We start from the raw sequence: 12,159 nt of genomic DNA, 5'->3' as shown, positions 1-12,159 counted from the left end.
TCCTATCCCATTAATTGTTTGAGAACTCTGAAATCTTTAATGAGGTTTTTTACGGAACGATTTCAGTCAAATGCAAATGATTCATTGAAACTCTTAATCATAAGACAAATAGTGATTCTTTAGTGAGATTTTTTCATTCACTGTAATAAATGTAGCATGTTAACTGTAGACACACAGTTAACTGTTTCTCAGTTACTTTTCTCACAGCATTTTTCTTTAAAGATTCATTGTTGGTCAGAAAGTGGTAATGGTTGGACTGAGAAATAAAATGCTTGACAAATATGTCAAGAAATATGTGTCTGATACAGTTTCAAGTAGATTTTTTCCCTTTGAGTGTTTTAAAAATTAATTTGTATTCAGGTTGATACATATTTTTTTCAATGGGTATTGAAAATCAAATATTATCTTTTTTTTTTTTTTACAGGTCTGATTACCACAACGTCAAGAAAATTGGATCGGGAACAGCAAGCAGAACATTTTTTAGAGGTAAGTTTAAGTGGAAAATAATGTTAAGAGGTTAGCTGATTCCAGGTGAGTGGTATCCTCCTTTTTTATTTATAACAGATTCACACAAAGCTTAGAATTGCCTGATTATACAGAAGAAATGAAACATTTTGCAGTTCACAGGCACAGGAAAAAATTGAACAAATATGCATAACACTTGTTTTCCACCTCTAATCTACTTAAGTATTTTATTCTAGTTCTTGAATTTTGTTTCTGACAGAAATTTAGAAAATCCAGAGCAATTTGGTTTTTTTTTAATAGGTGGAATGACCCCAATGCTGCCAAGATTTTTAGTCACTCAGGTTTAACAGGTTTAAAGTTTTGCATCTTGGATCTAATGTGCAAACGGATAATTTGGATGAAAACGAACTTTGACCTTTTTCACATTTACTGCATCATCAGAATCAATGATTTTTTTTTTTTTTTTTTTTTTTTTTTTTTTTTTTTTTTTTTTTTTTTTTTTTTTTTTTTTTTTTGGACTGTTCACAACAATTTACAAGTTAAAAACTGCCTTTTGCAAAAGAGTATGTAAACCATTCCCTTGGCATTCTTGATGAATGTTTCTCTTTATAAGTAGCTCACATGTGTTGGATAGGGAGCGATACACTTGTAAACTACTGGTTTTGCCACATGTGTTTTCTTTCACATTGCTGTACACCATGCTGTGCGGTTTTTTTTCCTTTGGGTAAAAGTTCCTTGGCTCYGTTCTTTTGTCTGTTTGTGGAGTAAGGAATTCTTGATTCCTGTTGGTACAAGTAAAAAGAACCATRTTGTCCACATAATCAATCATCCCTACTATGTATTTTAGGAAATTCTCTTCAAATCCATGCAAGCTATAAAACATCTGGACAAAACAGTTCCCAGTGCAACCACTATCTGACAGAAAGATGTAGTAAAATGTATGTTTGCATATTCATTAGGTTTTTTATTTGCTGGAAATCCCAAATTATTTTGCTTAGTGCAGAACACAGGAGAGAAGGGTTGATTATTACTATGCAAGTTTGGGTTGGGGTTTTTTCTTGATAATTCACTGTAGGTTCTTACACGTTCTGTTTCATGAATAAATGGAAGGAAATAMAAGGATTTGTTCCTCTTTAGGATTTTTTAAGTTGGAAAGTTAGTAACATAATCATGTGTTCCAATAACTTCAAGCTTTCCAGTTTATACTGTCAGAGAAGATCATAAATGGTATTAAATGGGAATTGATTTTGAAATATGTATATTGAGGAGAATCTTGGGTCCATCAGTCTCCTTTGCTCTGTGGAGAAGGACCAGATAATCCTGGTGGATGACAAGTTGACACAAAAAGGAAGTTCCATCTGAATATGAGGAAGAAACCTATTTCTTGTGAGGGTGACAGAGCACTAGAACAGGCTGCAGAGAGCTTGTGGAGTCTCTCTCTGGAGACGTTCATAACCTGAGTGGATGTGATCCTGCACAGCCAGCTGTAGGTGAACCTGCTTCAGCAGGGGGTTGGACTAGATGAGCTCCGMAGGTTCCTTCCAAAATCAACCATTCTGTGATTCTGTAATTCTGCAGTTCTGTGATTTGTSTGTTTGCCTCAGAGATCTGAGTGAAACATGCCAAACACATTTTCCAGAGGATTCCCATACACATGGGGGAGTGCTGCTGTTAATAACAACAAGAAAAAAATCAGTTACATATAGGAATTCAGCTTTAGTCATCAATACAAGTTAATATATTCTTTCCCCTGAATTGCATCTTGCTTGAGAAAATAACAATCTGCAAGATTCTGACGGCTGAAGATGCAGGAGAGGGAAATTCACGTGGTGTGCTGCTCCAAGGCTTGTGAAGTGGGGGGCAGGCTATGGAGAAAGGAAGCACAGGAGCAGGGTGTCCTGCAGGAGCAGGGAGACAAACACATTGTAAAACCCAGCTGGGAAGAGTGAGTGGGAAAGGGAATTGGACTCTGATGGTAAAACTGACCCTTAGAGCTGCTGCTGAAGCGCTGCCCATCGCTGCCTCCTGGGAGCGCATATGCACAYAGGCTGGGATCCAGAGCCAGGCTGGTCAAGCTGTGCTTGTTCTTGTGGCAAACTGAGAAACGTTTTCTAAAATGCCTGTGTGTCTCTGTGTAATTAACCCCCTGGGGAGGCCTTAATTGCCGAGACAGCCGTGGTTTCCCCTTAGTACAGTGTTTCCCTTCCGGCTTCATTTCATACCCTTCTTGCAGGAGTCTGTCTGGTGTTAAAGAGCGCAAACTTGGCTCCCTTTGAAAAGCCCTGATTAGTGCTCAGCCTAGCARCCCTTGCTCCCCTTGGCCCACCGTGTGTGTGAGGCACTGACAGACCTTTCCTAGATACAACTTTTTAATTATTTTTAATAATAAAAAGCCCATCTTTGATGGACATGCCATACCCTGTACATCCCTGCCAGTATTTAAATGGAAAATTTCATTACTGACAGTATTTCTACCTCTTTCACAGAAGTTGTTAGGAAAATGAAGTGAAATAAGATTGCAGATGTTATTCATTGTGGTTGTGTGTTGTGCTCGTGCTCAGCTCCAGACTGCTGCCTGTGATGGCTTAGAGTTGCTTTTCCAGAGTTTCCTGTCCCTGTCAGTTCCAGAGGAAACAGGAATTTCCAGCAAGAGCTGGATGTGTATTTTCAAGGTTGCCATGTGTATGAAAGGTGACTCTCCTCATAAGTGCACAAGAATTCTGTGGCAGAGTAAGTACTGAGGCCCAGGTCAGAGATGCATTTCTTCTTCCTTCCTCCTTCAATTGCCTTCATTGCATGTATGGACCTGTGTCCACAGGGATTTTTGTAATGGTACCTCAGGCTGTTGTCACGGGATTTCCACTTTCCGAAGAGTATGTTCCAAAGTGAGTGCAGAAACATGTCTACACCCTGAGCCAAAAGATGCATGAAGAATTCAGAAAAGGGCTCCCTTTAAAAATCATTGAGATTTATTCTTTGTTTTGGTGATATARTTTGGGGATTGTTTATTTGTTTGTTTTGACATTTGGGGAAAAAACGGTATTTTCTTCTCACAGATTTTTCATTGATTGTGGCACTTGGCAATGCCTTTTTTAAGCCTCCAAGTTGAGGGCTTAATTTTTATTCTGGCACATTTATAATGCCTTGCAAAGCTGCAACTTGTATTCAGTGCTTGTTATCAGGTAGAATTTTTCTGCTTAGGTTTAAATTGGATGTCGCTGATTTTATACAGGATGGTCTCTTGCTTTACTGGATTCTTACTAATGGAATGGTTCTGCCTGAAATGGGAAGAAAATAACAACTTGATTGCATTACTTTCTCACATGAAGCAAGCCAAAAGCATTTGTTCTATTTCACAGACTTTCTCAAAGATTTTATAGTTGTGATGAAGTATTTAAATAACAATCAGAAAGAGGAAAGGTAATCCTGGGAGCTGCCTGCTTGCTTTGCAAGTGAATGAGAATAGTGATGTATTTCCAAGTGAGGTGCAAGTTTCAGGTGATTTGACTTTATTCTTGTTCAATTATTGAATACAGCATGTTCTTTCCTTCTTTTACTTTTTTTTCTGGATATCTGTTGTCTTCTAGTAATTTCTATGTTGACACTTTACTTTCTCTTCTYATACTCTGCTAATTTGCTAAAAAAAATAAGCTAGAAGTGGAGAATATTAGTGGAGTTTGAGCTGTAAGAAAAAAAAAATAAATAAAACCAGTCTGGCTGGTTTTTTTCTGCCCACAGTTTTTGTAGATGCCTCCTGATGCTGGCTGACAGTTTTACAAACTCTAGTGATTTTACTGTGTGATTTTATGCAAACAGCTGCTGGAATCATGGAGGTCTGATAATAAGCATAAAAATTAAACTATTTCATGCAGCATCTGCACCTTTGTGTCAGCTGATTCTGAGATGTCCAGAACATGAATAGTTCCTGGTCTGTTTTCCAGYGTACATGTGCAGCTTGATGGGGGAGGATTGTGGAATCCAGGCTACAGTTCACTGGCTTGTGCATTCAGCCCAGAAAGCGGATCTGAACATTTTTTTCTCACCCTGAGCAGTTTCTGAACACTCTGTTGCAGAGGCTTTGTTACTTGCTCTTCCAAGGCAGAAAGTCTCTGCAAAGTACTGCCCCCACAGTTCAGCTTGTTGGGAGTTTATGTGGCAAGACCTGTGTTTAGCAAAAGAATGAGCCAGAAGAGTTACAGGCTTCAGTGTGCAATTCTAGCAACAGCCTTTGAAACTTTGTGATTGAAGGGATGAATTGTCTGTAGCGAGACRTGACCTCTCCATCCTCTTGATAATGGTATATAATAAGTTGGTGCTTTTTAAGTGCTGAGGCTGTTTCGTCTGCCCCTGATGAGCATATGTAGTGTGGGCTCTTCASTCAATCAGCTAGTTTTGAAAATTGTTTCTGTTCCTCCAAAACACTAAAGCAGCTATTTAAATTTACCACTGTAGATTCATTCAGAAAATACCTTTTAAACATTTGTCACGGTGAAAAACTTGTCTATTCAAAGTGCCCCTAAAGAATAAAAGTAGCTGTTAATAAGCATGGTCAGAACTATAAATCTCTTCAGAAGTGACAAAGCAATTGAAGGCAATATGTTTAAAAATAGTCTTAAAGCAGTGTTAGCCTTTCCTGGTCCAAGTCATGGACCCTAATTGAAGAGGAGGAGAAGTGGGAGCAGAGTATTGGCTTAGTGCAGCTAATTTTTAGCCAACTTAGTGCTATCAGAATGGTGGCAGTGCCTCTCAAGTGCCCCGCTTTTGTCACAAATCAGTATACACAAGCTTCATCAATCTTCCTGCTGCGAAGCTCGAGCACAGCGCTGAGAAGGATGGCAGTAACGGTGCAAGGGGTTGTAATGAAGACAAATTGCTAAATCTGATGTGAGTGTCAAAATACATGGGCTGAATGAAGCATATTGGTTTCTATTTACTGTAAGTACACTAAGGGTGCAATAAACTGTGTTACATGGGATGTATTTATATGCAGTAATTAGAGGGAAGGATGATAATCTGCTGTAATTGGAGCCTTCTAAAAAGAATTCAAATTTCTACTCATTGAATGGGGAGCTGTAATTGTGAGGGGAATATTGATAGAGGGATTATAATTTTATTCCACTTGGAATTTGGTCCAGAATATCACAGGGGAAGTTGCTGCTGGAAAGTTCATGGCCATGGTTAGCAGTGGAGAAGGAGTTTTTAAACTCACAAAGCAACGTTTAAAAATAGCACTACCTCTCAGTTCTTCCCACAAACACCACACTGGTGCTTCAGCATTGGACCAGCCTGTTTCTCCACCATCCTCCTCTTTTCCTCCAGMWTCTCCCACACAAAAACTWAACARATTTAACTTTGTTTTGCTGTTGAGCCTGCTCAGTCAGGCTGTAGCCTTTGCTAGCGGCGATGCCTGGAGTCAGTGGTCCTGTGTGAGAAACGGCGACGTTTTCTGAAGAATATAGGCAGCTGTGTGGCAATATGTTCTTGTATATTTTTACAGAAGTACAAAAGCTGAAGTTCATTGGKTTTATGGAGCTGAATAGTGCTCTACAGCACACTGATTGCCTAAATCCTGGATTACAAGTCTGTGTAAGYATTTGTTTCATGGTTCTTTAGCATTGCCCACATTTCACAGAGAAAGCTGCATTTTTTCTCAGTGACATGCTGGTGATGGTGTAAAAACGAGGCAGTGTGTCTGATTGAACATTTTGGCTGAGGTTTAAATGGCTCCAAAGGCAAATGCCTTTCCCTTTTTAACACTGGAGCCTATCAGAAAATGCAAGGGAAGCTTAAAAATTAGGTAAACAGCCTCTTAATTTCAGCTTGAGTTTGAATAGTGTTACTGGTTGTGTTTGCTGGTTGTATTTGCTTCTAAGATACCTGGAAGTATTTCTAGTTTAACAGTTTATAGAGGCAACTTTCTAAAACAGCAATGAAAGATGTATCAATGTCATCTTTAAAGGGTCACACACTGAACTTCATTGTCAACTCTGAAGTTAAGGGGAAAAAAGAAAAGGAAAGCATGAAAGAAAGGGAGAAACAAGATAAAGAGGGTGGGGAGTAAAGAAAGAAAAGAAAACAAACAGTTCTAAAGAAAATCAAAGACATGTTCATCTCACAGTGCCTCTCCATCCTTCTGGGGTTATCAGCAGAGGGGAAATCCACCTGGCAGTGTGGTTGTAGATCTAGCAGAGACATGAGTTCTGGGCTTAGGAGGCACAAACTGAGCTCACTCACCCCATGATGCAGGTTTCCATCCTGCACCCTGGGTTCTTCTGCACCAGCGTTCTAGAGATGCATGGGCTGCAATTGCCCCCCTCCCCTCTTTCCCCTCCTGATATTTCTTTTTTTTTTTTTTTTTTTTTTCCCCATCAAGCTGCTGTTTTCAGAAATAGCCAGCAACTGTCTAGAGGCAGGAGATGACTGGAGGTTAAAACTATCTTTCAGAGGCACATTTGCATATGACATTGCTCACTGCTTCTCGTGTGTGTTCAGGCAGAAAGTCTTACACAGCAAAATATGGGAAAAGTCCTGGTGTGATTCATCTGTCTGCAGAGATAAGTGGTGTCCTCAGCTATACTGTCTCTAACTTGCATGATCTGATAAAGATGAATTACCAAGTACATCCCTGAAAATATTATKTGTTCTGTTGTTTAGTGAGTGGTCTCTGTGCAAGAGAAATGAACAGAAGTTTTAAATAGCAGAATAATTAAGGCATTGTATTTTTACAGATTGTTCCCTTTTATTATTGCAAATTTCGATAGCTCCCAAATGTCCCTTTATTTTAGATAATGTCTTGAGAAGTAACACAAATTACAAAGCCTAAACATTGGGAAAACTGAACTTAATAACACTTCTCTTCATGCATGTGAAATTTTAATTTCGTTTTCTTATTAAATAAGAGACAAAATCTCTTTATAAATTTATAAYGTTGGGGCAAATTAAGCTTGGTTTAAAAAAAGCAAGAAAACCAAAACAACAAGAACTGTGTGTTTAAATCCTTAGCATTCCACGTTAAATTCTGGTAGCCATTGGAAAAAGTGCCCACATCTCTGTTGGCACAATATATAGACTAAAGGAAAATGGCAAGAATGGGTCTGTCTATGTCCAATAGTAGCAATGACCCTAATCTCATTTCAGTTGTTTAATGAAATAYCAATAGCCTTGAGAGACTGGATGTGTAAAGAATGTCTGTGACATTTCTATAAAATTTGTAGACTTTTAAGTCAGCCCTGAGGATGCTTTGTTTACTTTCTTGCCTTGTGCTAATGGTTGATTTCAATCTTATTTTTTTTAGATAATATTAATCTCATTCTTTTTCTCAAGATTAGTTTGATTCTCTTAAAAATATTTTGCACAGGATGATGTCAAGGATAAATACACTGCTGACAGTTCATTCAGTGCACCATTTATATCACAGTATCTGATTTTGGCCTCTCTGGGAAAGTGTTTAAGCCATCCAGCTAATCTGACCCTGTAAGGAAGTTCTTACCTGGCAGGATTTTAGTCCAGCATTAAAAATCTCTCGCTTCTTTGGTTAATCTGTTTTATTGATTGGGGATGCCAATAGTAATGAAGAAAAGCAGTCCTCTTTTCTATCTTTAATGAGCTTCCTAAGTAAAAAATCTTCATAATTTAGTATGTAAAACTGTGGGGTTTTGTTATGAATGCCTGATGATTATAGGAATGAGCCAATAGCTTATAGTTCTTCTRTAGATGTAATGTAAGCTTGTGTTAATTTATTTGGTATTAAAATAAGAAAGCATAGCTCATATATTAATWATTCCCTCCTCAGCTTGTGGAAAATATTTGATTTTCCCAGTTCATTAACATATGATGAGAGATTCACCATCTACAGTGGAATACTGCCCCAAATACATTTTTTTTACAAAATCGTGTTTCACTGGACAGTGAATCTGCTAGAAACGGGCAGGGAACAACTGGTATTATGATCCAGTTAAAAAAAAAAAAAAAAAAAAAAAAAAAACCAACTATTAGCTATTTAGATGAAACCCTGGCCCAGTATAAAGATATAGGTGATTTTGCAGGTACTCATTAGGGGTCACGTGTTGAAGAGTTTGGTAAGATCAGTCATCTGGGGCTAGGGCTTTGGTTCATAGACTGCTGTCTGCAATGGTGGTTGTGTCTCATTAGAAAAATCACATTTCTGATTGCCTAGAGCTTTGCCTTAGTCAAGGAATGATTTGCATATATCTGGCATTTGCAGAGGGGAGGGAGCTTGTTTTACAGATTTCATGAATCACTGACCTGAACCGTTGGGTCATGAAATGAAGAAATGAATATCTGCAAAGCACAGCACTGTTGGCTTTTTCATGCTGGGCATCAAATGCCTCTTTTAGGATTTTCCTTGTGGGCCCACAGCRTTCTAGCAGCAGGTCTAAGCACCTCAGAGCATGGAAGCCTAGAAGGAGGTAGTCAGCACATAGACTTTGTGTGCCGTTCTATCAGGCATTTTTCAAATCTTTAAAAGGCATCACAGAAAAGATGCAATTGTGCCAGGAAGGAAACCCAGCCTGCAGTCTGCCACCCTGCAAGATTCTGAGCATCTCCTGGGAGCCTAGAGGTGTATCAGCACTTCCTTGACCCTCTGGACCTAATTAAAATCTCACTGGACTCAGCATCATGGAGTGCTGCAAGAACATTACCCTATGATTAACTAACATTATMTCAAGACATATGCGATGTCACTTGWGGAGAGGGAAAAATATTATGCTGGGGGCTAGTTCAGTTCCTTTGCTTATCCTGACTGGTGTGCTTAGGTCTGGCTTCAGTAGCAATGATTTTCCTAAAGTTATCCCTAATGATCCAAGGATGAAAGAATTAGACATTGGTGCTGCATTTCCCCAGGTGTGTTTGGAAATGGGTGACTGAATACATGAGAAAAAAGCAATTTAAAATGTACTCAACACCTCTCTTTTCTGTTTGGAGAACTATGAAATAGCAGAGCATTATATCAATGCAGATGAATGGAAAAGTGTTACTAAAACATCAAGTATTATTGCATGCTTCGAAAATTAGGTCTGCACCCATGTGTTAAATGCTGTAGAAACAGTGAGGGAATGTATTAGTGGTCTTCCTTCTTGTTTTACCAATCATTCCTCATGCTAAGCCTGCGAAGGCAAATTCTGTGGTTAATCTGTATCAAGCTTTGCTTTTTAGTCAGGATTTAGAAGTTTGGTCTAATGTTTCATTCTCACTGGGGGATTAGCTCGTAGATTAGCTCAGGGCTAACAGGTTTTTTTCTTCATTGTATGTTTCTTAAGATCTGTAGCTCCCTTTTTTTATGGGCTGAAGCCCACCTACCAGGCCCAGATTGGTCAGATATACTCTTTCAGGGTGTCTCTCTTGCCAAGCTCCATGCTTGGTGAAACAAAGAGTCATTGTGCAGGGAGCATGGCTTTGCTAAATCTTCACATTTTTTTAATGAATGTACCAATGTTTTAATCTTCTGCAGAAGCCACAGGACAGGAAATCTTTCACATGATTCAAATCTATTTTAGATATACAGATCCTTTGTGTTATGTGAAGCATGTCTGCTTTGGTGCTATATCATGTTTTTTGTAGCATSTGTAATACCCATCAGCTGCCAGACTGTTAATTTATGTCTGTAACGTTTAAGCACACAAACACGCATGCACACASACACATTTTGCAGAGGTCTCATTTTCCTGCCTTCTCATTTTACTTTCAGAGCAAGCTGAAAGTTGCATTTRAGGCAGCAGAACATCTTATTCCTCAGTTAGAAATAGGTTGCATCTCTATTAAAATCCTTTCTGGGCACAGGAAATCCTAGTATGCCTTTTAATTAATCCATCACTTAGAAAAATGCCCTTAAACAAGATTTGCATCCATTTGTTCTTTCTCCCAGGGTGATCTGTACTCAGCTGTTCCAAATTCAGGCTTGTTAACTAAAAAAGTTCATTTTGGGATTTTTTCACAGACACTTCATTTTCCACCACCATTTATCCACACCAAATCCAGCCACCCTGCAAGGCATCGTGTGGGGATTGCCTGCACTAAATCTCCAAATCCGTTGTCTTGAGTGGCCTTTGGCTTGGTTTGCCACACRCTCTTTGATCACAGGCTGTTGCAGTAACCATGGAATCTGGCTGGAGATGGTTCCCAGTTCTGAAACCTGGGCTTGAGCTGTCCCTTCCCTGCATCATCTTCACTTGTGCACCCTTTGGCTTACAGGCAGCCTCTCCACTAGGGGAAAACTGGAACAACTTTCTCCCTTTGCAAGTTCTTTTAGATTTTACTRTCTTYCCTACAACTGCCTTTTTACCATCACAGTGAAAATAATCKTTATTCTTGAGGCCAAATCCATTGAATCAAACTGTCAGTCTGGAGTGACATCATCTGGGTTAATGCTCTTATTATTCAGGGCTTTATAATTTCCAGAACTGGTGAAATATTAAAAACTCAGCATTCCGCAGAACTGTCCCCACCAATTTAGGCATTTGGTGAATACACAGCATTTTCTTTGGGTCTCATCACATCTCTCAGTCTTCTCACTGTAGCCTGTAATGTGCTTCAATATAATGTGTTTTCCCTCTTTTTCTGAAATTTCAGATCTTTCCCACATTGCCACACTGTGCCTCCACCATATAAATCTTAAACATTCTTCTTGAGTGAGGAAGTTACACTGGACAGGATAGGAAAATGTCAAGGAAAATCGTGGTAGTTTGAAAAWACTGTAAGGTTTGGGCTTTTTTTTTCATTTAAAAAGTAATTTCTTACGGAAAAAAGTGCATCATTGTGTGCAATGTTCTGAAATAAGATTGGAGGTCTCAGCATAATTTGCAACATGACASAAATTAAGGTATTTACTAGATGCCTAGAGATAAGAAAACCTCTAATCAGGTTGAGAATCAGTTTACTAAGCATAATTGGCACTTCTTTTCCTCCCTAAATGTACTATCACAGAACATAAGAATCCTAATGTTTTCCTTATCTGACTTCAGCTTGATATTAATCAGAGACMAAACAGTTATTTTACTTTTTAATAAAGATATGATTTTAAAAGAAATATACAAAGGCCCTGAAGCATCAAGTGCAAAGAAATCTGCCCTCTAAACCAGTAATTTTCTTTTCACAGCCTAACAAATTTCAGTTGTCAAGAAACAGATTAATCTCATAATTCTCAAATGTAATATTGCTGTTTGCTAATCTCTCATGATACAGAGACATTGAAAATGTTATCATAGCAGTCCTAGAGTACATTTTATGGTTTGGCAAAAGATAATACTTTCTTTGGCAAGGAATATTCTAAATATTCAAAAGCAAGGATTAACATAAGCACTTGAGATCAAAAATGTCAGAACCAAAATAATGAGTTATTTTTTCTCACATTCCCTGGGAAAGTAAAAAATACAAATATTGCTAATAGCAGTCTGTCAATTTATGGCTTCAACTTTTCTGAGACCCAGCATGTTGTCTTTAATCCAGATACCAGTAAATAAMTTAATATTTTCTTCCATAGCCTCAAATATATCTGGTTTTCCTTTTGAATTTTGTTTCTTTCCACTATCCTCCCAGACAATTCTTAAGGTGTTGTATAAACTAAAACAAATGTTCTTAACCCTCAAACAGTTATTTTAAAGACTTTATTGRAAAAAACTCAGGGAGAATATAAGCATATGGTTTTACATTACCGTGCTTTTTTTAAAAACCCCA

General features: G+C 38.3%; 1 protein-coding gene across 3 annotated transcripts in view; it reads left to right on the top strand.

Annotated features, from left to right (window-relative positions):
- FAT3 (FAT atypical cadherin 3) overlaps window positions 1-12,159 on the top strand; it is a 308,169-nt gene that overhangs the window by 172,800 nt on the left and 123,210 nt on the right. For all 3 annotated transcript variants that reach the window (XM_057375897.1, XM_057375896.1, XM_057375894.1), the window contains exon 3: window positions 425-486. In XM_057375897.1, the coding sequence (XP_057231880.1) occupies window positions 425-486 (62 nt within the window). The remainder of the gene's footprint in view (window positions 1-424; window positions 487-12,159) is intronic.

This window comes from Malurus melanocephalus, unplaced genomic scaffold (genome assembly GCF_030028575.1).
Source record: "Malurus melanocephalus ecotype Western Australia unplaced genomic scaffold, MMel_1.1 scaffold_262, whole genome shotgun sequence".
Taxonomy (NCBI): domain Eukaryota; kingdom Metazoa; phylum Chordata; class Aves; order Passeriformes; family Maluridae; genus Malurus; species Malurus melanocephalus.
This window is presented reverse-complemented; position numbering and strand designations above follow the sequence as displayed.